This window comes from Chiloscyllium plagiosum, unplaced genomic scaffold, assembly GCF_037043375.1.
Source record: "Chiloscyllium plagiosum isolate Xiang-an unplaced genomic scaffold, Cpla_swu_hap1 HiC_scaffold_31, whole genome shotgun sequence".
Classification (NCBI taxonomy): Eukaryota; Metazoa; Chordata; class Chondrichthyes; order Orectolobiformes; family Hemiscylliidae; genus Chiloscyllium; species Chiloscyllium plagiosum.
The window spans coordinates 55,605,761-55,633,480 of NW_028270169.1; the positions used below are offsets into that span (position 1 = coordinate 55,605,761).

Below are 27,720 nucleotides of genomic sequence, written 5' to 3' on the forward strand. Positions count from 1 at the left end.
GGGTACTGCAGTGAGAGTCCCTGAGAATGGGGAGGGGGTTGCCCATGGCAACAGGGGAGCCAATCAGTAACTCCCTGTGGAACATCATGGGGGCGGAGCTTGTCCTTGGGAATCGGGCGGGGCGATATTTGAGGAGGCGGGGCCAGTCATATGCAGGTACGTGGGCGGGGCCTGAGTGTGATGGGCGGGGCCTCTGTCCCGGGGTACATGTCCGTGCTGAGTGGGCGCTGCCTGTGCCTGGTGGGCGGTACCTGTGCTCAGTGGGCGGTACCTGTGCTCAGTGGGCGGTACCTGTGCTCGGTGGGAGGTCCCATTGCTCAGTGGGCGGTACCTGTGCCCGGTGGGCGGTACCTGTGCTCAGTGGGCGGTACCTGTGCTCGGTGGGCGGTACCTGTGCTCGGTGGGCGGTACCTGTGCTCAGTGGGCGGTACCTGTGCTCGGTGGGCGGTACCTGTGCTCGGTGGGCGGTACCTGTGCCCGGTGGGCGGTCCCATTGCTCAGAGGGCGGTACCTGTGCCCGGTGGGCGGTCCCATTGCTCAGAGGGCGGTACCTGTGCCTGGTGGGCGGTGCTAATGCTCGGTGGGCGGGGCCTGAGATACCTCCTCCGTTGAGGCAAACACACCTGCGGCTGAGAGCGGAGCAGCCGCCGGAGGAAGAGCAGCTGCAGCCGGAGATCCCCGAGTCCCCCAGGAGCAGGAGCAGGAGCAGGAGCAGGCGGCGGGCAGCGGGCAGCGGGCAGCGGGCAGCATGGAGAAGGCGCACAGCAAAACCGTGGAGGAAGTTCTCGCTCACTTCGGGGTGAATGAGAACACAGGCCTCAGTCAGGAGCAAGTGAAGCTAAACCTCGAGCGATGGGGGCACAACGGTGAGTGTGTGAGGGGCACCCTTGGGTGTCTGAGGGAGACTGGGCACCCTTGGGTGTCTGAGGGAGACGGGGCACCCCTGGGTGTCTGAGGGAGACGGGACACCCTTGGGTGTCTGAGGGAGACGGGGCACCCTTGGGTGTCTGAGGGAGACGGGGCACCCTTGGGTGTCTGAGGGAGACGGGGCACCCTTGGGTGTCTGAGGGGTGGGAGCAGCTATGAGTGACTGAGGCGAGAGAGTGCACCCATAGGGGACACTGGGATGGGGGTACATCGAGAAGTGGTTGAGGGATTGAGTGCACCCATAGGTGACCAGAAGGGCACTGCTGGGTGGTTGAAGGGGGGGCACCCGTATCTGAATGAGGGGCAGTGTGCCCAACCCAGTGGGTGGTTGGAGAGTGGAGGTCTGCTCGGTCAGTGAGTATCTCCTAGTGAGGGTTAGAGCAACCAGTGAGGGTGCACTGTATGGTGAGGGAGGGGGTGGTTTTTCCAGTGGGACCCTGAGGGGGACAGAAGGCAGACCAGGTGTTGGTTGGAGAAGCCAGTGGACTGTGAGGGGAGGAGGTTTGAGGGGGGGTGGGGGGTGGCTGGGACGGAGTGGGAATCCAGGCTGAGCCAGCAGTCCAGTGGATCGTGCTCCTCACCCATTTGCCTGTCTCCAGGCGCACTCTCGGCTTGTTGGCTCACTCTATGGCAGCAACTTCAATCAGAATCAGAATTCACCCTGATCGGGATCTTACAGCACTGTGTGTTGTTGAGGGGAGAGAGAGTTTCTGATTGTTTTGAACGGACAGTGTTTGTCACTCTGTCTGGGTCAGTGGGATGTCTGTAGTTTAGACTGACCCCAGTGTTAATCCTCCTGCACGATGGATGATCTATTTTTTTTTTCGGATATATTTGCCTTTTTTCTTGTTGACTTCAAGGGCGAGTGACAGGACTCTGGGCGTGTGAGATGCCTGTCATTTCTGTCTGCAGATCCTGGGAGATCCACTCAGGGTGTGAAGGAGATAGGTCAGGTTTGGAGGTCTCGATACCCTGGGCCAGGGAGAGTTAATACAGGGCGTGGCTTTAACTTGGGTCTGTTAGGATCGTTTAACCAGTCAGTTACCAGCGTGAGACCAGCCCTAACCGAACCAAACATCTCAATGAATAATAATCTAGTTGAATGCACCCAGAAACACCCTTTTCAGGATGTGACAGTTTTAGTTTTGGGCAAGATTTAAAATGTTGATTAATTTGAAATTTGCTACACTGTCAGTTCATGTTAAACTGGGAAAATAACTCGCCCATATGTTTATTGTGGGATGGGGGGGGGGGGGGGAAGGTGTGATGAGGGGTGAAGTTCAGTTCCCTGGGAATTGTGTTCACTGTCCTCCCTTCCCTCCCCAGCCCCGGGGGGTGGGGGGTGTTCCTGACAGCGTACGGACCCAGGGCACCTAACCGAGGGGCTAACCCTGGCCCACACGCGGACGATCGCCCCTGTCGTTCTAACTTTTCGCTTCACCGTGACAATAATGCTAACGAAATCGCAGCCACAGACACCAGCGCCTTGGCGTTTTTCTCAAACAATTTGTTTTTTTTTTCTAAAAAAAAAATCTTCAAAGTTCAGATTTAACACGCAGCTGACGATGCATTCGGAGGCGAATTATTTTGTGACCCTCTGGCTGTGTGAACTGTCACGTTAAAGTGCAGCCTTTGCTGGGATCCTCTCTCTCAAAATGTAGGTAGCGTTTTGCGTCCGGACATCCGTCCAGATAGCAGGGCTGAGGGGCAAGGGAGGCTGTCTTTGGCAGGCGAGATTGGATGTTGCTAAATACATGAACCATGCACCTCTTTCCCCCCCCCCTCCCCCGTCCCTCCTGTACGCGGTTGACTGCACCTCCTTCAGTGTAACAGGATGTTAGGAGGGCTTCTAAAATGTTGATGTCGTTTATTTGAATCCGTGTTTACTGTCTTTAACTTGTCAGTGCCGCCGCGCTGGATAGCTTCCACCGAAGTTTTGTCACTGGCCAGTAACGACAGAGCACCGGGTCTAGAAATGCAGCCATTGGTTTGATATTGTACCAGGAATACTGAAGAAGGGTGTGTGTGTGTGTGAGAGAGAGAGAGAGGGGGGCGAGGCAAGAGAGGGAACAGAGTTTTTAGAACAAACACACAGCCCTCCCCACTGCAGCGAAGTTAATGCTAAACAAAATTTACCCTTTTAAGGAAGTGTTTACTAACACCAAGTCTACGCTGTCTGTAAGCATTCTGTAATAAAACAAGGAAGTGCCGATCCTAGAAACCTGAACCAAAATTGCTGGATCAACTCAGCATCCGTGGGGAGAGAGAAACCGTTTCTTGTCCAGTGATCCTTCTCCAGAGAATTGGAACTGCTCTTAAAGTAGCAACAACACGGGAGTGTGTCACGGTGCACTTTCCAATGAGAGTTTGGTTCATTAGAGATATTAAATCTGCCCCAGTCAATCTTGTAGCCATTTTGGCTTCCATTGGACCTTGTTCCAACATGATCAGCCGTCCTTCACTGGCTGTGAAATGCAAGGTCTGGTTTCTTGCATCATGTATGATTTTGCCACTGGCTGGACCTGCATACCTTCCCCCCTCTCCTTCCCTTGGCTGCTTCAGTTGCAGCAGCAGCATTAACCCCACCGAGACAGGGGAGTGGGGAGCTAGTAACGCTACTGCCTAAAGCTACATGTTGATCTGTTTGTGACCAGTCAAAGAAGCACACAGCCAAATTTCTGCTCAGAATTTGCAGAGGTCTTCCAAATTGGAATTTTATGGAACAATTCCTTGGCTGGGTAATAGGCTGTAGAAGTTATGAAGCAAGACTGTTGTGGAATTGGACACTGAAGTCAAGGATGTGACAGCAATGTTAGAAACTGGAGTTAAGATAGAGTTGAGCTATGATATATTTGAACAGTTCTGAGGGACTGAATGTCCTTCTCTTCATATCTTTGATTTGCTTTTATTTAAACTACATAATTCTGTTTCCAGACATTAAACTTAATTGTTTAATCTGATAATTCAAACACTAATTTCCACCTTTTTTTTCCTTAATTCAAATTATCAGGAAATTGGATTAAATATAAGTTACTCTGGAAATATCAGGCTCATTTGTAACATTAGGATTTTAGGATTAGAAAACTCTTCCTCCCCTGCCCCCCCCCCCCCCCCTCCCCGTATGTGTGCTGTGAGCATATTTTAGAAGCTGAAGTTATCATGTAATGGCAGATTGCCTCATTTCCTGTAGATTGTGGTGAATTTATATAGAAAAAACAAACTTCTCTAAGGCGAAGATAGCATCTGGAGAGAGTCTCAGCATTGGTATTAATCTGGGTTTTCAGAGTGGACTAATGGAGATGGACAGTGTCTGAATGAACTGGATTAATCACTTAAAATAACCAATTTCTTGCCCTGGTTTCTACTGATTTAAATGCCAGTGCCTGAAATCACAGTGAGCAAAGCTCACGGAGCTGTACACTGGGACCTGTTGAGGCATCACACACAGCATGAGAGAAAAAAAAATCTAAGAATAGAAGCCAATTGCTCATAATTCTGCTGCTTGGCAACAATTGAGAGCACAGAAAAGAGAGTTTTATCAACATTATATAATCCTATGAGGTGAACGATCTTTCTGAAAGTATATCATTCTGACCAGCTTGTCAGCTGTCACTTGCATCTTCTATTGCCAGGAAGTTGCTGGTACCTTGTTGTATTACTCCCTTCAATTATTTAGCACCTTTTTAATGTGGTAAAATGTCTAAGGGCACTTCAGAGAAAAGCTGACAAATAAACACCAAACCAAAGAGGGGGATTTAGGACTGGTGATCAAAATCTTCTGGGGAATGTGACCAATTAGAGTTGGGCTCTTACCTCGAGTGTACAAGGTCCAGATATATAAATGCTGCCACTAATGAAAAGGCAAGGGAACTAGGGCATTTGCAACAGAGCTGAGCTAGACCTGTTAGGGATGAGACGATAGAGAGAGATTTGTGAGGATTGCAAAGTGGAAACAAAAGATTCGCTGGTTTGGGAGTCTGTTGATCAGTAAGCCGATGAGTGAATGGAACATGATGCATGTTGAGATGTGTGCGGCCGACTTTTGGATCATCTCACTGTTATGGAAGTTGGGAATGCGCCCTAGAGAGTGAGACCTGGGAGGTAACGAGATTTACACGACAGCATTGGTCTCCTCTTCAAGATATCTTTAAAATAAAATTTTTGTGAGTTCCCTTTTGTGCAGGGTTGGAATCCTGTGCCACTAATCGTGCGTGTGTGTTAGTTGAGATGAAATGTATCACTGGAACTGTTTCCCAAGGTCCACGTAGACCATGGAGCAGAAACTACAAGTCAGCATTTAGAAACAAAATGATTTCACTGCTGGAGGCTGTGCAGGCAACTAAAACAGTGTGTTCAGGTCCAGCTCTGTACACAGACTGTACCATACTCTCTGTCCTGTCTTGTGGAGTCACACTTCAATATATCCAATTTTCTGAGAGCATATGGATGGTAGGCTGCTTCAGCAATTTTCATTAAACAAATCTGACGCTCTATCAAAACTAAGAGGGGCAGAGTTTGAAAAGAGTAAATAAACATCAGGAGGTGATTCATTGTCATTTTGAAATGCTCACGATTCTCCAGCTGTAGATCTGCAACAACAGTCAATTTGACAATGTGGGTCTATCTCTCTGGTTGATTCTGATGCAAAGAGTGGATCAGTGTTACTCCCTAACCCACAAGTAACAGGAATGATGTTCAGTGCGATACATCACTCTGTCATTCACTATAACCGGAGACTCTCACATAACCTTTGTCCCTCGAGTAATTTGTATGTTTCCTCCTCTTGCTCCCTAGGTAACTGGAAACTTCAGTTTGTTCCCAAGCACCAACAAAAACATTCGCTGCATTTTAAACCTTGTTCTTTTAGATTATAAATTGAGTGACATTCCTAGGAGTGCGAATATTTTGCTCATCTGAGGAACTGCTTCTGTTTAAAGAGAGTGCTGTGGACTGGCGCAGTGGGCTTGGTGAGGGAGAGAGAAGGATGTTGTTATGGGAGAATGTCCATCTGTACCAGATTGTGAGGGTACTTAGAGGGTGCTGGGACTGCAGGTCTTGAGAATATATCTATTGATATTTCACAATTTGGAGTAACCCTCAGGAAAGTAGGGAAGCCTGTACCTGTGACTGTGTAGAATTCCTGCAGTGCGGAAGGCTGTTCAGTTGATTGAGTTGACCCTCTGAAGAGCATCTCACCCAGTCATAGATGTATAGCATGGAAACAGACCCTTCAGTTCAACTCATCCATGCTGACCAGGTATCCTAAATTTAATCGAGTCCCATTTGGGCCCCTATTTAGATTCTGATTAGATTACATTCCCTACAGTATGGAAACAGGTCCTTTGGCCCAACTAGTCCACACTAACCTCCTTCACTGTCCCTTACACTGGCAATTTTGGTGTCATCTGCACGTGTAGTTTGGCAGTAGGAAATGAACAGAGAGATAGCAATTAAAGATGGGAAGAGTGAAGAATTGGAGCTGATTGGACAGATGGAAGCATTAGTGTGAGAGAGAGAGAGCATACATTTCTCCTTCCTTGTGTTTTCATTCTGTGTCTATGTGTCCCCTTTGCTAAATGTTTTCCAATCTATCCACGTGATTGAACTTTCTCATCCTTAGAGCCACCCATGTTTCACCATCTCTGCCTTCACATCCGTCAATATTATACCTAGAACTTGAGATAATGTCCCTCCTTAAGAGGGGTTGTTTTGAACAGAATGTAGAATGAATGTCACTGCTGGAAAACTGAAACTTAGTAAGAGTTCAAGACAGAGGGAGCAACTAGCAGGCAAGTCTCCTAAATTGCTTTTAAAGCAGTGCTATAAAGGAACCATTAGAGTGCAAGGTCATGAAATGCACATGAAATTTGAGCAAACAGATGACCCAAAGACCAATAAGCATGAATCCTTTATCGCACAACATCATGTCATCACAAATGAGAAATTAAGGTTGTGCAAGGAAGGTACCATATTTAAATGGTATTAAACATGTGGTTTACCTCTGGTTGAGAAAATCCTTTGTCTCCCTGATCTTTCTGGCTATGAGGTCTCCTTTCCCGATAAATACTCTTTTTGTCCAGAGCGGGGCAGTTTGACTGCTCCAGCTGCTCTACTCAGGGCTTGGTCTCACTATCGCAATGTTGTTGGGTATCCTGTTATGTTTACATAGCTGCAAATGTTAACTGTGAACAAAAGCCTTTGTCACAGATATTGTTAATAGACCTCAATATCAGCGTATTCAAAATGTTTGATGTGGAATATAGCAGCGCTATTTTCCCACACAGGATTTTTCAACCAGCCATGCCTCCAAGCTCTTTGACGGTTTTCTATTTTTGCTATAGCATTATGCAAAGAAGACCTTATCCATCTGAGTTTCTTAAGAATTGGTAATCCTGCAGGGATGTTTTTATCTACTGTTCAATCTTGGCAAATTTGCTGAGGCGAGTTTGCCAAATAGTGTGGTGATTATAGTGGGATCAGGATTTCAATGAACTAGGATCAAGAGAAGACATTCCTAAATCCTACTGGTAAAGCCTGTTCAAACAACTCATTCACCAAGCAAGTGTCAGCCAATCCAGGAAACTGAATAAAAGCTGATGCACAAACTATTTACCAGCTTTGACGGACACAGCTTTGTGTGACTGAGTTGTCACCCACTGGGTATAAAATGGAGAACGTACAGGAGTTGTTATCTCAGCACGGCCGGCAGATGGGATGAGTGCAGACAGTGAGTGCAAGTCCTCAGGAAGAAATGGATGAGCTCCATCTCTCAAATCGCTCACCACTGCTGGCGATCTTTGTGGGCAGAAGTATTTTTTAACTGAATTCTAACTGTGACTTGCAGTTTCTTGAAATATAATCTTGGGGTGTGTGACTGACTAAGATTAGCACTGCCTATCATTGATATGAAAATGGTCAGTCGTGCAGTTATGTAGTGCCTATCTGGGATATTCTGAAGTCGTGCACAAGTCACAAAGTATCATGGAGGTGTAGACACTGTATTAAGATTGGGAGACGCTGCAACAGTCGATGTCCCTAACAATAAGGTGACAGTTCAGGTTATCAATTGGAGTGATATTGATTGAGGGATAAATCTTGATCAGACTACTTGGAGAAACCTCCCTGTTCTTGTTCGCATTGTGCCCTTTGGATTGTTTCAGTGAGTCGGACAGAGCCTTGATTTAATGCTTGGTCTCGTGGTTCCTCTGACTGTGTGATACTAAAATGGTGTAAATCAAGTAGCTCTGAATCCAATGGAGAGCGGGAGTGGTCTACTGTTGATGCCATGATTTGGAGATGCCGGTGTTGGACTGGGGTGTACAAAGTTAAAAATCACACAACACCAGGTTATAGTCCAACAGATTTAATTGGAAGCACTAGGTTTCGGAGCGACGCTCCTTCAGATAATAGTGGAGGGCTCGATCGTAACATGATCGAGCCCTCCACAACCACCTGATGAAGGAGCGTTGCTCCGAAAGCTAGTGTGCTTCCAATTAAACTTGTTGGACTATAACCTGATTTTGTGTAATTTTTAACTTTGCCCACATACATGCATCAATAGTACAATGAGAATTCCTCTCCTGTTTGGCAATATTCTAAAGGAAGTGGAGCCCTGTCAGTCATGACCTTGCACTCTCATGGTTCCTTCATAGAATTGTAGCAATAACAAAAGGGAGAGAGGCCATTTGGCCCATGCTTCTGCTGTTGTGAAGCTGGAGATGAAGGCTGGTGCATTGTGTCTCAGTCCCCGTCCCCCCCCCCCCCCCCCCCCACCTCCCCCGCCGTGCAGAGCTAAAGGCTCGTGTCTATCCAACCCCAGCAATCCTGTTCTTCGTTCTGAAGAAATCATACTGAACCTGAGATGTCAACTCTGACAGGAAAAACGATCAGACCCGCTGAGTTTCTCCAGCAACTTCTGTTTTATCCCTCATCCGCTGTCCCTGTCTCATTGGAAGATGAGTAAGGAAACTTGTATTTCTAGATAATTTTAATTAACCTGGTCAAACATGTAGACAGACTGCCACTGTGCTACAAGAGCTCCAGGAACTGAATGTGACAAGCCTGCATTTCTATGGTGAATGGTGATTTAAAACGATTTTGATAAGTCACTTCATTGTGAATGCTGCTAATTTCCTAATGGCTGCTTCCAATGCGTGAGTTGCTGCTTGGTGTAATTATTTTAATGGGCCAGTTCAGATGTTTTGTGACAAGGTGGGAGCTGAAACCAGACCTTGAGTCCAGAGGTAGGGACACTACCACTTGCGCCACACAGGCCTGAACTGATGTACCCCAGCCTGAACTCTTGAACAAAAGGCAGTCAGCAAAGAGGGACATAGTGTCTCTGCAGCATCTTTCAGAGTTGTCCAAGGAAGTGCTGTTGGGAGGGTGGGTGTCAACCAAGTGAAAGCAGCAGCCAAATCCCACAAACAGTAGGATGAATGGTTATAATTACCTGCAACCCCATGATGCTGACTGAAGGGTAAATGTTAGCTGGCAGCACTGGGGACACTCGGCCTGTACCCCTCAATACTTCTGCTGAGTGTTTGTTCCCATCTTCTCACTGACCTTCACCGAGAGGAAAAAGACCAATTCCCAACATCCCATCCGCTCGATTTCAGTTTACTTTTAAAAGAATATCGATATTTTAGTAATGAAGTGTGTCCTCTGGAGTTGACCTTTTAACTTTGCGAGTGTGAGGTATACGGGAGAACAGGGGAGAGAGAGAGAGTGAGTGAGTCACGGAGAGAGAGAGCCTGCAGTTGAACAGCTAGTTGTGTAGATCAAGCCAGAGGGAGCTGATGTAATCTCTCACACTCCTAGACTGACCTGCTGCATCCAGGAGTGTCGTGAATTAAAATAACCTCCCAGAAGCAGCAGATTGACAGGGACGCTGAAAGGTTTGAGGCAGAGGTTGAGAGTTGTTCAAAGAGCTGGGGGAGGGGTCTGGGATTACAAAACTTAATGATTGCCCCATTGCAATCAATAGCATCCCCTGTGTCCCAGCCCATACTCTCAGCACCAGGGTCTCCTTCTCTGCCGAGACTGGGGGGGAGGGTCTGCGGTAAGGATGTGACAGTCGAGTCTTGATTGAAACAGTTGCTCAATCACCAGTGAAACTCTGGCTGTCACTACTCGGAAGGTCTACACCAGATCCTGCGATGCAGGATATTAAACTGACAGTGCCTCCCAACCACTGACCAAGGGGCAGGGAGACCAATGTCTCCAGTTCGGAATGGACACTTCTCAGCGGAGAATGCCCACTCGTTTTCATTGTCACTGTCAGATTAGCATTGACTACAGAGAAGGACCAACTGTTATCTCGTCTTTATGTAACGCTCCCCACCCCGCCTTGGAAATGGGATAGTGGTGTTTTGATAAGTGTGCACTGTTCCAGTGTTACACGTGGGAATGGGTCTGCAGTAATGCTTTGAGTGGGGACAAAAGATAGCTGGAGCGTTGGAATTATTCACAGAATTGGGACCATTCATTCCTATTCTATGTGTAGAGTTGAAAATGTGTTGCTGGAAAAGCGCAGCAGGTCAGGCAGCATCCAAGGAACAGGAGAATCCTCCTTCTTCAGGAATGAGGAAAGTGTGTCCAGCAGGCTAAGATAAAAGGTAGGGAGGAGGGACTTGGGGAAGGGGCGTTAAGTTGCACAATTATGTGCAAATTGCTTTTAAAAGTACACTCCTTCCCCGAGTGTGTAATTGTCAGTCTTGCATTAGTGCATTTGAGAAGTCACACCTGTAGGAGAAAGTGAGGTCTGCAGATGCTGGAGATCAAAGCTGAAAATGTGTTGCTGGAAAAGCGCAGCAGGTCAGGCAGCATCCAAGGAGCAGGAGAATCGATGTTTCGGGCATGAGCCCTTCCTGAAGAAGGGCTGATGCCCGAAACGTTGATTCTCCTGCTCCTTGGATGCTGCCTGACCTGCTGCCCAAGTCACACCTGTAACCCAGCCTGTCCACTGCGCCAACATATTGTAATCAGGTCAATTAACCAAACCATTCAATCAACTGGATATTTGAATGAGGTAAAAACAATGACTGCAGATGCTGGAAACCAGATTCTGGATCAGTGGTCCTGGAAGAGCACAGCAATTCAGGCAGCATCCGAGGACAGGGATTTTGCCTGTCCTCGGATGCTGCCTGAACTGCTGTGCTCTTTCAGCACCACTGATCCAGAATCTGGTTTCCAGCATCTGCAGTCATTGTTTTTACCTCATTCAAATATCCAGTTGATGAGTGAATCAAAAAGTGCCAACAAAGGATGAATATGCTGCAAAGTATTTTTTTTTAAAAAAAATACTAAGCTGCCATTTTTGAAACCAGAAGATTGTGATGCAGGAGTGGAAGTGTTTGATAACTGGAACAGAGACGCCAAGTTCCTATCCTAGCATGAGAGAGAAACTTAGGGAAGAAGGTGGTTTCTGTTGGTTCAAATGATTGAAGGTGGCAGTGTTTAGCTTTAAAATAGACAGCTACTATTTTACTCAGTTATGAGCAGAGACTGCTTAAAGAACACTCAGAGCAGGCAGGATCTGTGGAGAGAGGGGAAACAGCAGTAATGTTGCAGCAAGATGAGATTTTCGTCTGCAAAGTTACTGCCAGGTCAGCTTTCATTGCAGATTTGCAGGATGGACAGTAGTTTGACTTTGTAATTGGTTAATTGATTTGCTGTAGGTAAGGAAGCCTGTCTTGCGTGCCCAGTGTGACCTATGTGACTCTAGCCCCCTCATCATTGACCCCCTCATTGTGTTAACCTGCTGTTCCTGGGAGGGACACAGAGTTCTGCCAATGAAACAAAGTCAAAGTGACCAGTGAAAATGTTTAAAAGCTGACTTTGTTTTTAATCCACTGTTTTGATTTTTCACCCAGGTCACTGTAAACAGAAGGAAAGGTTTCCTTTATCCCTGGCAGTTGTGGGGCCCATGCATTAGAATTCTGTTCCTAAGCTTCTCTGCCTCATCCCATTTGTTATTGAGACTCCCAGCCTGACCGTGAGGCCAACATGCTTGGGAAGAACTTCATTATTTTGTCTCACACAGCTTTCTTCCTTCGTGTATTCCCTTTCTCATTGTTTCAGGCCCTTTGATATTGGTAAGTTGAATCAAAAATTTGACACACACTTCCAATGTCAGGTAAGACTCAAACCCAGATCTTCTGGCACAGCGTTAGAGAGACACTGCCACTCTGCAGCAAGAACCCGTTATGAGTTGTCCCTTGTTCATCAAAACACTTTGGCAACAGTGGGATTCAATCTTTTGCCTCCATAGAGAAGGGAGTCTTAATCCAGTACCTTAGACTGCTCAGCCACACTAACCAATCAGGCAATCAACCTGTGCAGAGATATGACATACCTCTGGAGGGATACTTAGAATCCCTACAATGTGAAAACAGGCCATTTGGCCCAACAAGTCCACACCAACCCTCCGAAGAGTAACCCACACAGACCTATTCCCCTAGTAGTCTACATTTACCCCTAACCTACACATCCCTGAACCCTATGGGCAATTTAGCATGGCCAATTCACCTAACCTGCACAACTTTGTGACTGTGGGAGGAAACCCACGCAGACACAGGGAGAATGTGCAAACAGTCACCCAAGGCTGGAATTGAACCCAGGTCCCTGGTGCTGTGAGGCAGCGGTGCTAACCACTGAGCCACTGATTGGTGTAGGGTTATGGTGAGAGCAGGTTGGGTTGTTTCAGCACACATTCAATGTGGCTATGATGTAAAACTCTAATGTTGAACATATTTTAATAAAGCAAGTTTACAGCCGTGCCACATGGAACTGATTTGAACCAGTTACTCCTGACACAAAGTCCTGTAAAAATGGGATATGTGTGACATCCATCTGGAATGGATACCTTGTAAATAAAGGTTGAACTACACAAATTTGTTTGCCGATGTTGGAATTAACATTTGACATTGCAAAGGCCAAATAATTTCTTCAATGGACCCCAGCATTTGTAATCTTTAAGAATCCAGGTTGAAAAAACACTAGACAAATACCTACATGCTCAGTTGGCATATTAAGTAAAACCTGAAAGAACTACAGATGCTGTAAATCAGAAACAAAAACAGGTCTGGCTGCACCTGTGAAGAGAAATCAGTTAACATTTTGGGTCCGGTGACCAGGAAAGGGCACCCGGACCCGAAACATTATCTCTCTGATTTCTCTCCGCAGATGCTGCCAGACCTGCAGAGCTTTTCCAGCAATTTCTGGTTTTGTCAGTGGGAATACTGCTTTGAGCTCCAATGTTTGGCTGTAATGTTGGTGGAGCATGATTCATTCAGTCACCCTGTGAATAATCAAGTCCTATTCTGTGTTTGTGGAGCATTCGTTCTGAGCTGTCTCTAGAAGCACACTAATTATGGAATTTATACTGTACATATTATTTAAGAACTGTCTACATATACATTGCTTACAGGAATTGCACAGAAATGGACAGGAATCCACTTCGGGAAATTTCTTCCTGATTTAAAATTGAAACATCACTGACATGCTTATCTTAGTTAAAAATCACACAACACCAGGTTATAGTCCAACAGGTTTAATTGGAAGCACACTAGCTTTCGGAGCGATGCTCCTTCAGGTGATTGTGGCCGAAAGCTAGTGTGCTTCCAAATAAACCTGTTGGACTATAACCTGGTGTGGTGTGATTTTTAACTTTGTACTCCCCAGTCCAACACCGACATCTCCGAATCATGCTGATCTTAAGATGTGGTGTCATCTTTGTGTAGAAAACAGCAGCCACGAGAGTTGAGATGCAAAGTAGTTACAGACTTGGCTAAAATAGCTTGGAACCTCTACCTTTCTCAGAGTGTTAACTCCTGCTGGGTTTCACAAGTGCCGTTGGATCTCCAGTATCTTCCCTCAACCTCCAGGCACGTATTAACTAGGTCGGCAGGGTATTTGTCGCTCACAAAGCATCCACATGAACACCTCATCCAGCAGGAAATAACGATAGGATTTGTGTACAGGAGCAGGGATGTCTTTCTGCAATAGTGCAGAGGGTTGGTGAGACCACACCTGGCATACTGTGTGTAGTAGTGGCCCCTTTATCTGACCGAGTGATCTAGCTATGGAAGGGGTACAGCAAAGGCTCACCAGCCTACTTCCTGGGATTGTGGAACGAATATATGAACAAAGACTGTCTGTTAGGGCTATATTCACTGGAGTTTAGAAGAACAAGGGATTTCTCTTAGAAACCAATAACGCCCCAAGAGGACTGGGCATGGTGTTCTCGATAACAGCTCGGCCATTTAGGACCGAGATAAAGAGAAATATCCTCACCCAGGAAATGGTGAGCCCATGTGGAATTTTCTGCTGCAGAAAGCAGTCGAGGCCAAATATTGAATGTTTTCAAGAAGGACTTAGATTTGGTTCTTGGGGTTAAAAAGAAATGGGATATGGGGGAGAAAGCAGGAACAGGGGTTGGAGTTGGATGATCAGCCATGATCATATTGAATGGTGGGCCAGACCCAATGGGCAGAATGGCCTACTACTATCTCTGTTTCTGTAAGATGCATATCAGACTGGGCAGTCTAGCTTCAGTGTAATGGCACGAATTGTAGTGTTTCATCTATATGATAAATGTGGCTGGGGGGGGGGGGGGGCGGTCAGTGACGCTGGGAGTACGATTCAGTTTATGAATAAAGATTTTGGTCAAGGATGTCAATGAAGGATAGAGGCCCTGCAGGCTCAGGATATAGTCTTTAGATGAGGGTCTTCACAATTGCACCCCATCTCCCCACCTCTCAGCCTCCGAAGTAAGATGACCGTGACTTGAGTGCATAACTGGGATACATTGGAGTGCTGCATCGTAATCTTTTCAGATCAAAAGCCTCTGCTGAACATGTAAAGTTCCACCCTACAGTGTGTAGAATGTGGAGTGAAGAGTTAACTGTATCAATGCACTGACTGCGACCAAACCTGTACATAACGTTCCACGTGATTGATGTCAGATCGTGTGGGATTGAGGCTGATGGAAAAGATCGACCAAGCTTCCCAATATAGTTCATTGGCAATAAATGCTAACAGTTTGCACCAGCATTGTGTTCTGTACTCCTATGTCTTCTAGTACTAGAAGCTCTGAAAGACATTGCTAAATATTGGAGCAAGGAAGTTATTTCCATGTCTTGGTTAGTATTTATTGCTCAGCCAGCAGTTATTCAGACCCTATTTCATTGTTAATTGTAGCAGTATTTTTTGTGTATAATTTCATTGTCTCATTTCCTGCAGTGACTGCATCTGTGTGGCTAATTTTGTTGCTGGTTGTTTTGAGATGTTCTGAGATTCTGAAATCCACATACAGTATTTTGTTCCTTGTCTGTACTTGACCTTTTTGTTTTTGAAGAAGAAATCTTTTGAGTACTTTCCTGTTCCAAGAAGCTCTTGATTAGTTCTTTGGCATTGTCCAGCAGACGCAGGGCAGCCAGCAGTTGGAAAGGCAAGCTGCAAACAAATTCAAATGAGGGGGGGGGGGAAGGACAGACGGGTGGAAACACATGCCTGAGCAAGGCTCGAGCATTCGTGTGTTCAAGTCCTGAACAGCAGCAATCGTAACCCTGAGGGCTGCCGGCAACAGGGAAAAAAAAACAAGCAACTGATGGAGATGGAATGGGATTCCCTGGCCCAGGCTTGTACTGAGTCCCTGAGCCAGTTAACCAATGCATGCCATAACTTGCTCTGGGTTTCAACTCTGACATCCTATTGAATTAGGTTACAAAAGGCAGTTTCTTTGTATAAGTGAGTACCCAATTTGTTTTCTTTGTGTACTGCGATCATGCAGTACACAATGTAGTACACGTGAAAGGTAGAAATTTGATCCCTTTTGGTTTTTAACATCGTGCTGACTTGTTATGGCACACACGTGACCAGCCTGTAATTGAACCGTTCTGCACTTGCACTCCGACTATGTTAATGATTAGCGAATGCCGCTGGAATTCTGATTGGAATTAGAATCCCTACAGTGTGGAAACAGGCCCTTCGGCCCAACAAGTCCACACTGACCCCCCCCCGCACCCCCAAAGAGTAACCCACCCAGACCCATTCCCCTACACAGATTATTCTAGATTTCCCCTGACTAATGCATCTAGCCTACATATCCTTCAGCTCTATGGGTAATTTAGCATGGCCAATTCACCCTAACCTGCACACCTTTGGACTGTGGGAGGAAACCGGAGCATCCAGAGGAAACCCACACAGACACGGGGAGAATGTGCAAACTCCACACACAAGTTGCCCAAGGTTTGGGAATTGAACCCAAATCCCTGGTGCTGTGAGGTAGCAGTGCTAACCACTGAGCCACCGTGCTGCCCCTTTAATGTTCCTATAATGTTTCTTTAATGTTCCTCTTCCTTTCTCTCTCTTTTTGCATCAGTTGTCACTTTAGAGGATTCAAGTGCTGTTGCTTTAAATCACAAATTGGAAGAGAAAACAGGTCTCAGAGTTCCAATCACCAAATTGGACAAGTTCCTAAGTTTTTAAGGACATCATCCTCTGGTTTTAAACAGTGATTAGTGAAACAATGGTTAGTGAGTTATGTGATGCTTGTAATTTTTCCAAAATTCCCTAGATGTGGGGAAAGTTCCACCAGAATGGAAATCAGCAAATGTAGCAGCTATTTTCAAAAGGTCGGGATGGGGATGTGGGGCAGCGGGTGAGGAAGCAGGATACTACAGCCCAGTTAACTTGAGGTCTGTGAAAGATAGTGCAAATCCATATTATAGACATTATCAAAGGACATTTTGAAAAGGTTTGGGGTAACCAGACAGTCAACACCATTTTTGTGAAAAGAAAATGTACTGAAGGCATAATCAGTCATAGAGATCTACAGCACAGAGAAAGGCCCTTCAGCCCATCGATTCTGTGCCTGTCAAAAACGACCACATCTAATCCCATCTTCCAGCACTTGGCCCAGAGCCTTGTATGCCTTTACATCGGCAAATGCACATCTAAATAGGACTTAAATGTTATGAGGGTTTCTGCCTGTTTCACCCTTACAGGTAGAGTTCTAGATCCTCACCATTCTCTGGGTGAGAAAGATTTCCCTGATATTCCCTCTAAACCTTCTGTACCTTACCTTAAACCCCCATGTCATTGATCCTCCCATCAAGGGGAAACTTTGTTTTTCCTGTCTACCCCATGCATGCCCCTCATAATTTTATACATCTGTCATGTCCCCTCCCAATCTCCCCCCTGCTCCACAGAAAACTACCCAGTCTGTCTAATTACTGAAACTCTCTGCCCAAGCAACATTCTGGTAAATCTCCTTGGTCCCTTCTCCAGTAACGTCACCCCTATAATGTGGAATTTTTCGAAGGAGGGGATCGATAGATTCTTGATAATTCTACAAGTGAAAGGTTACTGGGGCTTGGGCACAAACATGAAGTATCAGATCAATCATGATTGTACTGAATGATCGCGTTGGCTTAATGGGCTGAATGGTCTATTTCTGCTCCGAGCTCTCATGACTGTTTCTTGAGGATTCGTCCGAGCTTTCAGGATCCCATGATGTTCAGATTCTAAGTGGGTAAATATCGAGGGTGATGGGAGGGTTGGTTACACCATGAGGTATGAGATGATAATCAAATGGACTCCCAGTGTGTAAGCTGAAAATGTGTTGCTGGAAAAGCGCAGCAGGTCAGGCAGCATCCAAGGAGCAGGAGAATCGACGTTTCGGGCATGAGCCCTTCTTCAGGAAAGTGTGTAAGCCAAGTACAGAGGGGATCAGGTGTGTGTGTCGTCTTATATTTAATGTCGAAAAGACTGTTAATTTTTCTAGAATCTTCTATAGGGATCTATGACCCATTTAGTTTTTCAGTGCAGATGTTTTATGCATCACTGAGCAAATTGGCTAAACTGAGCACCAGTAAAGTCTCCTGCCCCCTCCATGAACCCAGCGGGTAGTTAGGATCTGGAGTGCACAGTCTGGAAAGGTGGTGAAGGCAGGTTCAACTTTGGCATTCACGAGGACTTTAGATGGTGATTTGGATAGAATGGTGTGCAGGGATATGGGGTAAGGGCAGATTAGGTACTAGAACCTGTGCAGGCACGATGGGCTGAATGATGTCTGGCTCAATTCTGTGAACTGTTTCTGGGGGTGCATGTGTGTGATGGAGCGACGGTGTAAAGCGCTCTCCCCAAACAGAGGAGAGCTGGTCCTGGGGAAAAGGAATTGTACTTTGGACGTCCTGGATGATCCCTGGCTTTGGTGGGTTGAGGAAGGGGCAAAGGGGTGGCAAATGAATGGCAATTTATCTCCGAACGAAAGCATCCCTGTAAGTTGAGTGCCAGAGCCATTCATTGCTGAAAAGTTACAGCAGCCCGAGAGCAGAACCTCAAACAGGAGCGAATGAGACTTTAAGTATTCATTTAGCGGTGGTCAAAATATCATTTCAATGTTTGGGATCACCCACTGCCTTGTCCCTTGAACTGAATTTCTACACAAGTGAAGTGTGTGTTTGGGTTATAATCAGTGTGTTTATAGGTACACAATCGAAGGTTAGGGTTGGGCTGCATATTGAAATTTCAAAGTTAGGTGGTAAGATGGCGATGGTTATTCTTATAGAGTTAAAACAATTGTGATCCCTGTCTGATGGGCACTTCCCCCCCCTCAACTCCATCCACACCACCACCTCTGCTCTCACTGAGGGGTGTGATAATATTCAAGTCTTGAAATAGGGTCATAGAGTCATAGAGATGTCCAGCAAGGAAACAGATCCTCCGGTCCAACCCCTCCATGCCGACCAGATATCCCAACCCAATCTAGTCCCACCTGCCAGCACCCGGCCCATATCCCTCTAAACCATCCTTTTAAATGTTGCAATTGTATCAGCCTCCACCACATCCTCTGGCAGCTCATTCCATACACGTACTACCCTCTGTGAAAAAGTTGCCCCTTAGGTCTCTTTTATATCTTTCCTCTCTCACCCTAAACCTACGCCCTCTAGTTCTGGACTCGCCCACCCCAGAGAAAAGACTTTGTCTATTTACCCTATCTATGCCCCTCATGATTTCGTGAACCTCTATAAGGTCACCCCTCAGCCTCTGACGCCCCAGGGAAAACAGCCCCAGCCTATTCAGCCTCTCCCTGTACCCCAAATCCTCCAAACTTGGCAACATCCTTGTAAATCTTTTCTGAACCCTTTCAAGTTTCATAACCTCCTTCTGATAGGAGGGAGACCAGAACCGCACATAATATTCCAAAAGTGGGTTACATAGCAGGAAAATGCTTTGGAAGTACTCGGCTATCCTCTCCTAGTCTTTTATGAGCTGTCTGATAATTGTTGTAAGAAATGTTTTGCCCCAATACTGTTCCTGACATTGGAGTTTCTCAATGGGGAGAGTCCCATGTGATATTCTAGAGAGGGGAAACATGAGCCAATGAATGGACTTCAGACAGACCAGGTCTGAGGGGTTCAGTGGTTTGCTTCTATTTGAAAGCATTAGTTACTGAGTTAATATACTTTGGGTTAACAGGTAATGAGGTTCACTCACAAAGCATGCAAAGGAAGTTTGCTTACTCTGCTGGACTGATTCGACGAAGTGATGTCAAGTGACCATCTGTCCAATTTCCAATTCCCTCCTCCTGCCTCATGATGGTAGCCACCGTATCCACAATCTGTCATGCTTCAGAAACTCCTCGATCCACCTTGTCATCTGACTGGGACTTGTTCATCCTCAAATATTCATGGCACCAATATTTGTTGGCAACCTGGGATTTGAGGCCCAGACTTTGATCCTAAGAGGCAGTAGCCAAGCCCCTGACCTCTCTGTAAGTAACTGCACATTGCTAGCCCTCCTTCCTCCCATGTCATCCTGGTTCTGCTGCCAGGATACTTTGACAAAATTCCTACTTTAATCTCTGCTTCTCTCCAGTTCAAATATAGCTCATCACCCACCCAAGCTGCTAATGCCACCTCTATCATTGAGTGATACAGTAGTGAAGTGGTTTTGATAATGGATTATCCACATACTGCAGCTGGGACTGAAGCTTGTGTCCATTTTGTTTTGGTGATGGGATTTGGGCATTGTTGAGTGGGCCAGCACTTATTGCTGATTTCTAATAGGCCTTGTTTGGGATGGGTTAGGATTCAGCTTAAGCATTCTCCTTGAATCACTGCAGTCTTTGGGGTGTCAATATACCCTGAGTTGTGTTAGGGATTTCCAGGAATTTGACCCAGTGACATTGAATAAATGGTGGTACCATTCCTTGTCAGGGTGATGTGTAGCTCTGAGGAAAGCCTGCAGATACTGGTGCTCCCATGCCCCTGTGCATCCTTGGCCTCTGGGGAGATTCTGTTTGAGACTTTGGTGAATTGCAGCAGCACGTGGTGTAGGTGGTGCACACTTGATGGTAGAGAATCCCTCCTGGTATTCTGAGGTACCCAGTCGCTCAATGCAAAGCTCTGCCTCAACCCTGGTGCAACCCTCTCTCTGGAACTTGTTCTGCATTCAACTCCCCCTTCTCCATTTCAAGCTTTCTCAAACTCGATCTTACTAGTAAAGTTATTTGCTCCCTCTTCTATAGCCTGCTTTTATACTCCCTTGACACATTAAAACTACTGTGTAACTTCAAACTAGTTAAAGTGTCTCCATGTGATATTTTTGGAGTGCTCATTTAATGTATTTTCTGTCACATTTCTGCATTCTAAAGTGGTTTAATGTATTTCGAATCCTGTAGCAGATCTATGGCGCCACTCATTTTCAGTCCGAGCAGGTGCTATTTGGTTTGAATGGAATGTGAGTCTTGACAGTGTGCTAGGGCACATGTTACAGGAAGCAAATGTGCAGAGCGTGCTGAAAAAAAAAGTCATGCTGTCGACATGTGCAGATGAGTGCAAGGCAAAGCAGGTCAGGAAGGTCAGCTTTCAGACGGTCACCATGGGAGAATAGGGGATTAATTTGTTGGCGAGTTGACTCCGGCCAAGGCATTACTGTCCACAACCCAACCCTACATACTGTTCGCGCACTCAGGTTATTCAGAAGCTGGGGACGGCTCGGGCATTTTCCTTTCTTTGTTCCAAGTGTGAAGGTGCACTGCTTCTGGAAATTATCAAAAAAGCAGCTTGGTAGCACAGCGGTTAGCACTGCTGCCTCACAGCGCCAGGGACCCGGGTTCAATTCCCGCCTCAGGTGACTGTCTGTGTGGAGTTTGCACGTTCTCCCCGTGTCTGCGTGGGTTTCCTCCGGGTGCTCCGGTTTCCTCCCACAGTCCAAAGGTGTTCAGGTTAGGTGAATTGGCCATGCTAAATTGCACGTAGTGTTAGGTGAAGGGGTAAATGTAGGGGAATGAGTCTGGGTGGGTTGCTCTTCGGCGGGTCGGTGTGGACTTGTTGGGCCGAAGGGCCTGTTTCCACACTGTAAGTAATCTAATCTAATCTAAAAGCTATGTTACCTGCTGAGCTGATCGTGAATTGGTTGTCAGTGTTGTGAGTGCACTCAGGATTGACCAAGTGCTCCACATCTCAGAATCCTATCCAACGGACATCTCATTTTGGATTTCTGATTGCAATCCGGCTGAGTTAGTAATCGACCGATTATGGACAACTGATGAATATGCTGTTTAACTCCAGCAGTCAATCGCTGTGATGTACAGCATCGAATAAATACTTAAATATCTGCTTCAAACCTGCACCATAATGGATACAAGATTGTATGCAAGGCAGGGCGTTTTTTTTTTTGGTATGGACCACAGTGTCCTGTTAGTGAGAAATATACTTGCATAATCACTGCGCAGTAGCAACGTAAAACAGTTGCTCAACTGTTACTCACAGTACCTCGGTCAATCTCATGGTACTCTGGAAAGAAAAGGTATCTCAAATCTGAACAATGGATTAGGTCAGTTATTTTATGTTTTGTCTTGGAATCATTGGCTGGGCCAGAATGTATTGCCATCCCTTGCTGCCCTTGGTGGTGAGCTTCCATCTTGAACCATTGCAGTCCATGGGCTGTAGGTTGACCTACAATGCCCTTAGGGAGGGAATTCCAGCATTTTGATCCATCACACTGTTGTGTTGACTTGTGCCTTGTCAACGAAGGCCTTTAAGGTATTTGGGGATGAGTTACTCGCCCCAGAAGTGAAGGTGAGAAGGTGGTGCTGCAGTGGTAATGTCACTGCACAAGTAATCCAGAGCCCTGAGATCAAATCCCACCATAGCAGCTGGTGGAATCTAAACTAAATGAATAAATCCACAATATAAAGCTTGTCCTGGTGATGGTGATCATGACAGTGATTGTTGTAATAACCCATCTGGTTTATTAATATCCTTTTTAGGGCAGGAAATCCTCACCTGATCCGGCCTACAATTGACTCCAGACCCAGAGCAATGTGGTTGAGTTTTAACTGTCCTCTAATATTGCTCAGCAAGCCACTCCGTCTAAGTGACGTTTGGGATGGGTAGTTGATACTGACATTGCCTGGTGCCTCCCACATCCCATGCAAGAAGAAAGAAGCCCTGCTTTTGTAGCCGCAGTATTTATATCCTGTTGGCCTGACACTTTCTTTCATTCCTTTTTTGAACGACTCCTACCACTCTGTGACATTTCTTGCAAGAAGCTGCTCCCAGTCCGCTTTGGCCAGATCCTGTCTTGTCATATTAAAACTGGACCTCCTCCAACTATGAACCTTTACTTCTGTGTTTTAGTCCATTTCCATGATTACCTTTAAGTCTGTCTCATGCTCTCAGTCCCTGCTCACCACCTCATTTATCCTTCGGTCATTTCAAGTAAAGATTCAAGACCTCAATCAGGTCCATCTATCAAATAGTGCCTGCCAGGAGCTTTTGAGGGGTGTGGGAGGGGAAGGGAGGGGAGGTGGAGGGGAAATGTTGGAATTCACATTCTCACTTTGAAATGATGGGTGCAGCTTTGAGAATTGGGACCTCTTAATATGAGGAGGCAGAGGCAAGTTTCTTTCTGTATTCTTTTGAAAACCCCGACCCATCTGATCTGCCAAAGTTTTGGCCTTGCTTTGGTCATTTATTTTTTTCAGAAGGCAACTTTGGAGTTTTCAGTGAGATTGAGGTCTTGGTGTTGAGTATCAATCTCCAGACACTACAATGAGTCTCCCTCAGTAAAGGCTTTAACCATAACTTCCAGGAGTCAGTCTCTTAATTGTGTATCAGAAGTTACAATTATATCATACATCCTGCTAAACGAAATAACCCAAATGCTTGTACTAAATCGGCAAGAGCTATTGGAAGAGAGGAGAATCCGAAAATGAGTTTGAATTTTAATGTATCTGTTAACCTAATTTGGAGAGAGCTCATCAGGAATTTCTCAATTGATGGCCAAACGTTTTGTGACTATGTGTTGCCTTGAGTGTATCAATCAACTCTGTGACATCAATATTTGGCGTCAGGGTGTGTGGGTGGATCTATGACATTTGTCACCCTTTTTTTGGAGTCATCAATAATCCAATCTGGCTACAAGCAGCCAGACTCCTTGTACAAAGCCACAATGTTCCACTGGTAGATGGTTGCTGCATCACACCCACTGGGCACTGACACCGTCAAACCCAGAAACTGCTGATTTAATGGAGTTGTTCACAATTGAGGTGTCAAGTAAAATTAATGTCGGGGGAATCTAACTATGATGATGGGACTTTCTCAAGGGAGACGGAGATCCAGCCTGTGTCCAGCAAGAGAGACATGGAGGGATGAGGAGTCATCTAGAGTCTGCTGAGGGAGACAACGAGGAGAGTGAGGGTGGTGTGGGGTCTGACAAGGGACTGTGGGCTGATTGCAGATAATTTAAACCGACAAGAAACTTCCTGGTTGTTACTACTCTCTGGGAGGGTTGGAAGAGAAGAGAACCTGGTGAATTAGTTTTTTCTTTAGTACTTGCAGATTCTTGTCAGTCTGCTAGGTTTTGGGTTGTTGCACTTGGTAATGTCTGGTATAAGACAATGAGCTTGGAGTTGCAGTTTGCACCTCTATGTTCCTGTCAGGGCTGCCACCAAATGGCTCCTGTGAGAATGCTCCTGTACACGTTGGTGCCTCACCATGGACCATTTGCCTGCAAATGGTTTCAAATGGCAGTGGTCTCTGTCTGATCTGGTAAAGTGTTCATCTGTTTGAAATGCTTTATTTGATTTGTCAGTGAGTGAAGGAGCCATGAACAATGATGTTAACAAGACTGGCTTGTGTTTTTTTTAAAAAAAAGTGTTATCTTGGTCGGAGTGACAAATCATTTGTGTTTTATCTTGAAAGTCATAACAAATGAGAGTGTTGCATAAAGTGCAGAGTAGTCAAAGAAGAATTGGTCATTGGAAAGTGAGGGTGGGACGTTCCTACTGACTTCAGCCCTTTGCTGATAGATTTCACTATTCGTCCCTCCCCACCTTCTCCACACCACCCAGCTCCACCGTTACCATATTAGGTTGGGACTGCATGATATCTGCCTGTTTTCCACAGGCTGCCTGCAGATTCTGAGAAAAACATAGTCATACATTTTGTACTTTTTGTCCCAATTCTTTGCAAACTACGCAGCAGGGAGGGGGGAGGGAAGACATGTTTGGTAGGCAGAGTGTACATCCGGGTGCAAATCTAGTCTGTTCCAGTGAAAAGTCAACTCTGCAGATTTCCAACTGGCGCTGGCCAGCATGGGGAGCAGGGGAGGTTTACACTGGAGTTATTACACTGCTCCCAGCTAGCCAGCAATGAGATCATGGTCAGATTTCTTCTCGAGAATTCACTGTTGTGCTGATGCCAAAAGATGCTGGGAAAATGGTAAATTGGCTGTCCCAAGAAATCCAGAGCGGTTTTAATGTAATTTTGTCAACTATGTTCTTGGGTGATTGGTAATCTATTTAAAGTGTACAGAGGAATGGGATGAAGCAGATATCAATGGACTGGATTCAGTGATTGAGGATTATACGTTGGAAACCTGGGACTGAAGCAGAAGGAAGTCTGATTTAACACCGAGAGAGGTTCTCACATGCACTTAGTGAGTGAGTGAATCAGGCTATCTGTTTTCGGTGGAATGACTGGGGGGGGAAATGGGTTTTGGAAGGATCTGGGTCCTTGGCCAAGGATAATGTTGTTATTGGAGTCTATGATCGTTTGAATCACCTACTTCACTACTGTCATTTCTATGTTTGGAAAGGATTCCCCATCACACCTTCAAGAAACTATGAATTAGCCACTTGTGACTGTTAAAAGGTCTCCCAAGACTAGTTCCCCTGAAGAGGATGGAGTGCAAGTTGTTGAGAAAATAAATGAAAGTAGTATCTGTCATGATTTCTGGACATTAAGACATTACAGACAAGGAAAGAATCAATATTTCTTTAAAATAGTGTTACCCTTCTGCTCCAGCTGGAGAGTGAGGGGACAAGAAGCCATGTCAGAACATTAGTTGACTGTTTGCATTTGAATCTCTTATTCTGCACCGCATTAAAACAAAATGTCTGAGTGCACCTGTAACTGACAATTGTGGGCACTTATTGTATTTCAGTCCGGCAAGTTAGCAACAGTGCTAATAATTCAAAAGAGAGCCATTGGTCCTAAAGCAGTGTCGAACGCCCTTGTGTCTAAAGGGAACAGGAGGCCGACACAGCTCACCACTCTGGTCATTTCTCCACGTGTATGGTTTGAGCACCTCCACTTAATGAGGGTCTCTCACTCTCCATCAGCTGTTCCAGTGACTGGTCCTCCTGTGATCACGTCGTCCCTGATGGGGTGGGGGAATGCAGAGCTGGCTGGAAAATGGGCACGATGCTTAGGGTCAGGATCTCAATGGTCCCACTGTTCGATTCCCGCCTGCCCTCTTTGGGAGCAGGTTCAGTGGACATAATGGTTAAGGAATGGTGAACGTGATGCAGAGACATGGAAAGGGGAAATCAAAATGGCAATGTTACTGATGGTATAAAAGGCAGAAGTTGCTGTCTGAGTGTGACGCAGGATGCTAGTTCAAGATAAAACTGGAGTGGGAGCAGGATAATAACAGAAGCAAGGTCTGGGGAGGCCTAAGTAAATGGTTAAAGCAGATAGCCAACCAGGCAGGAAACATCAGAAATCTTATACTGTGGCCTGGGAACATGGAGGAGAAAAGAGGGTTCAGGCTCTGGGATAGTCCATGATGTGAGTGACCATCACACAGCTGTTGTGGAGACCGAGTCCATCTTCATATTGACAATAAGCTCCATGTTGTGGAGCACTATCACTAGACTTCAAACAGATGTAGTAACTTAAGTCTGGGCATTCATGTGGCACTGTGGGCCATTAACTGCAACAAAATTGTACTCCAGCACAATCTGTAGCCTCGAGGCTCAGCATATCCCTCACTCAACTATTACCATCAAGCCAGGGGATCCATCCTGGCTCAATGGAGAGGGCAGGAGGGCATGCCAGGAGCTGAAGATGAGGTGTCAACCTGGTGACGCTCCCAAACAGGGCTACAGGTAATAGACAGGGCTAAGTGATCACACACGTAATGGATCAGATGTAAGCTCTGCAGTCCTGCCACATCAGGCCAGGAATAATGGTGGACAAGTAAGCAACTTGCTGGAGGAGGCTCCACAAATATCCCCACCCTCAATGATGGAAGAGCCCAAAACAAGTTTAAAAGAGAAGGCTGAAGTATTAGTGACAATCTTCAGCCAGAAGTGCTGAATGGATGCTCCATCTCTGCCTTCTACAGTGGTCCCCAGTATTACAGATACCAGACTTTAGCCAATTCGATTCGCTCCACGTGTTATCAGGAAACAGTAGGAGACCCTGGATATTACAAAGACTATGGGCTCTGACAACACTCTGACAATAGGACTGAACACTTGTGGTCTGGAACTTGCTGTCCAGCTCCCCCCTGCCCTGGCCAAGCTCTTCCAGGACAGTTACAGCCCTGGCATCTACCAGCAATATAGTAAATTGCCCAGGTATGTCCTGTTCACAGAAAGCAGGACAAATCCCATGCAATCTGACCAATTACCACCCCGTCCGCTGACTCTCGACCATTGGCAGTGTAGCTGATCAGTATTGAGTTTTTAGTGTTCGTCTACGTGAAGGCTTGTACAGAGGATTTCAAGTTGTCTTGAACACTCTGCTGCGGCTGTTGTATACAAACCTGAAGGTTCCTGGTTCAATAGCCATTGTGCACTAGTTGGTCTGACAGTTGCTGCATTTGGACAGTATTCCTGGGAGAAATGGGACATGTTCTCATTCCTGACTTGCTCTGAAGTGATCTGTAGGTGAGAACCACCCTGTTTGAGTTGTTGATGAGGGTTGGGTCAAGATTTAATTGATTTCCTCCTCTCTTTCCCCCACCCCTCACCCCTCACCCCTCACCCACCAAAACAAAAGTTGGATACCTATTCCAAGACATGGAGGGAGGCATCATCTGAAAGGTGACGGTGAGACAATACTCAACACAACAGTGTTAGTGATTCAAAACTTGGTGAGAAGGGGAGCTGCTTAAAAGAGAGATGGAGAGGGAATTCTAGTCATGATTGTCAATGGTGAGGTGAAGGAAGAGAGCTGTTTGTGTCTCTACACCCCCTTTGTTGCTCAGAATCAGCAATAAACGTTTCTTTCATAAATTGAGCAAAGGAAAATGAACACTCAGTGCTACATGAACACTCAATGCTACAAACCCAGTTGATGGAAAATTAGCTGAGGTTTGCAGTTGCCAGAAGGGTTAAGTTTGTGTACACAACTGCACAAACATGCCACCACACCAGCACCAAGGTGCGTGGTGCAGCAGGAGATGGTTCAGTGATAACCGTGTAGGGAGTTCCTGTTACCAGACTACTGCCCTCATGTCATGCTTTTTATTTTGACCATTCCATTG

The 27,720-nt window shown here is 46.0% G+C and overlaps 1 protein-coding gene across 2 annotated transcripts in view; it reads left to right on the forward strand.

The window, feature by feature from the left end:
• The first annotated feature begins 704 nt into the window (after positions 1-704).
• Positions 705-27,720, forward strand: part of atp2a3 (ATPase sarcoplasmic/endoplasmic reticulum Ca2+ transporting 3) — a 203,933-nt gene continuing 176,917 nt past the window's right edge. For both annotated transcript variants that reach the window (XM_087977553.1, XM_087977552.1), the window contains exon 1: positions 705-866. In XM_087977553.1, the coding sequence (XP_087833679.1) occupies positions 749-866 (118 nt within the window). In that variant the 5' untranslated portion in view covers positions 705-748. The remainder of the gene's footprint in view (positions 867-27,720) is intronic.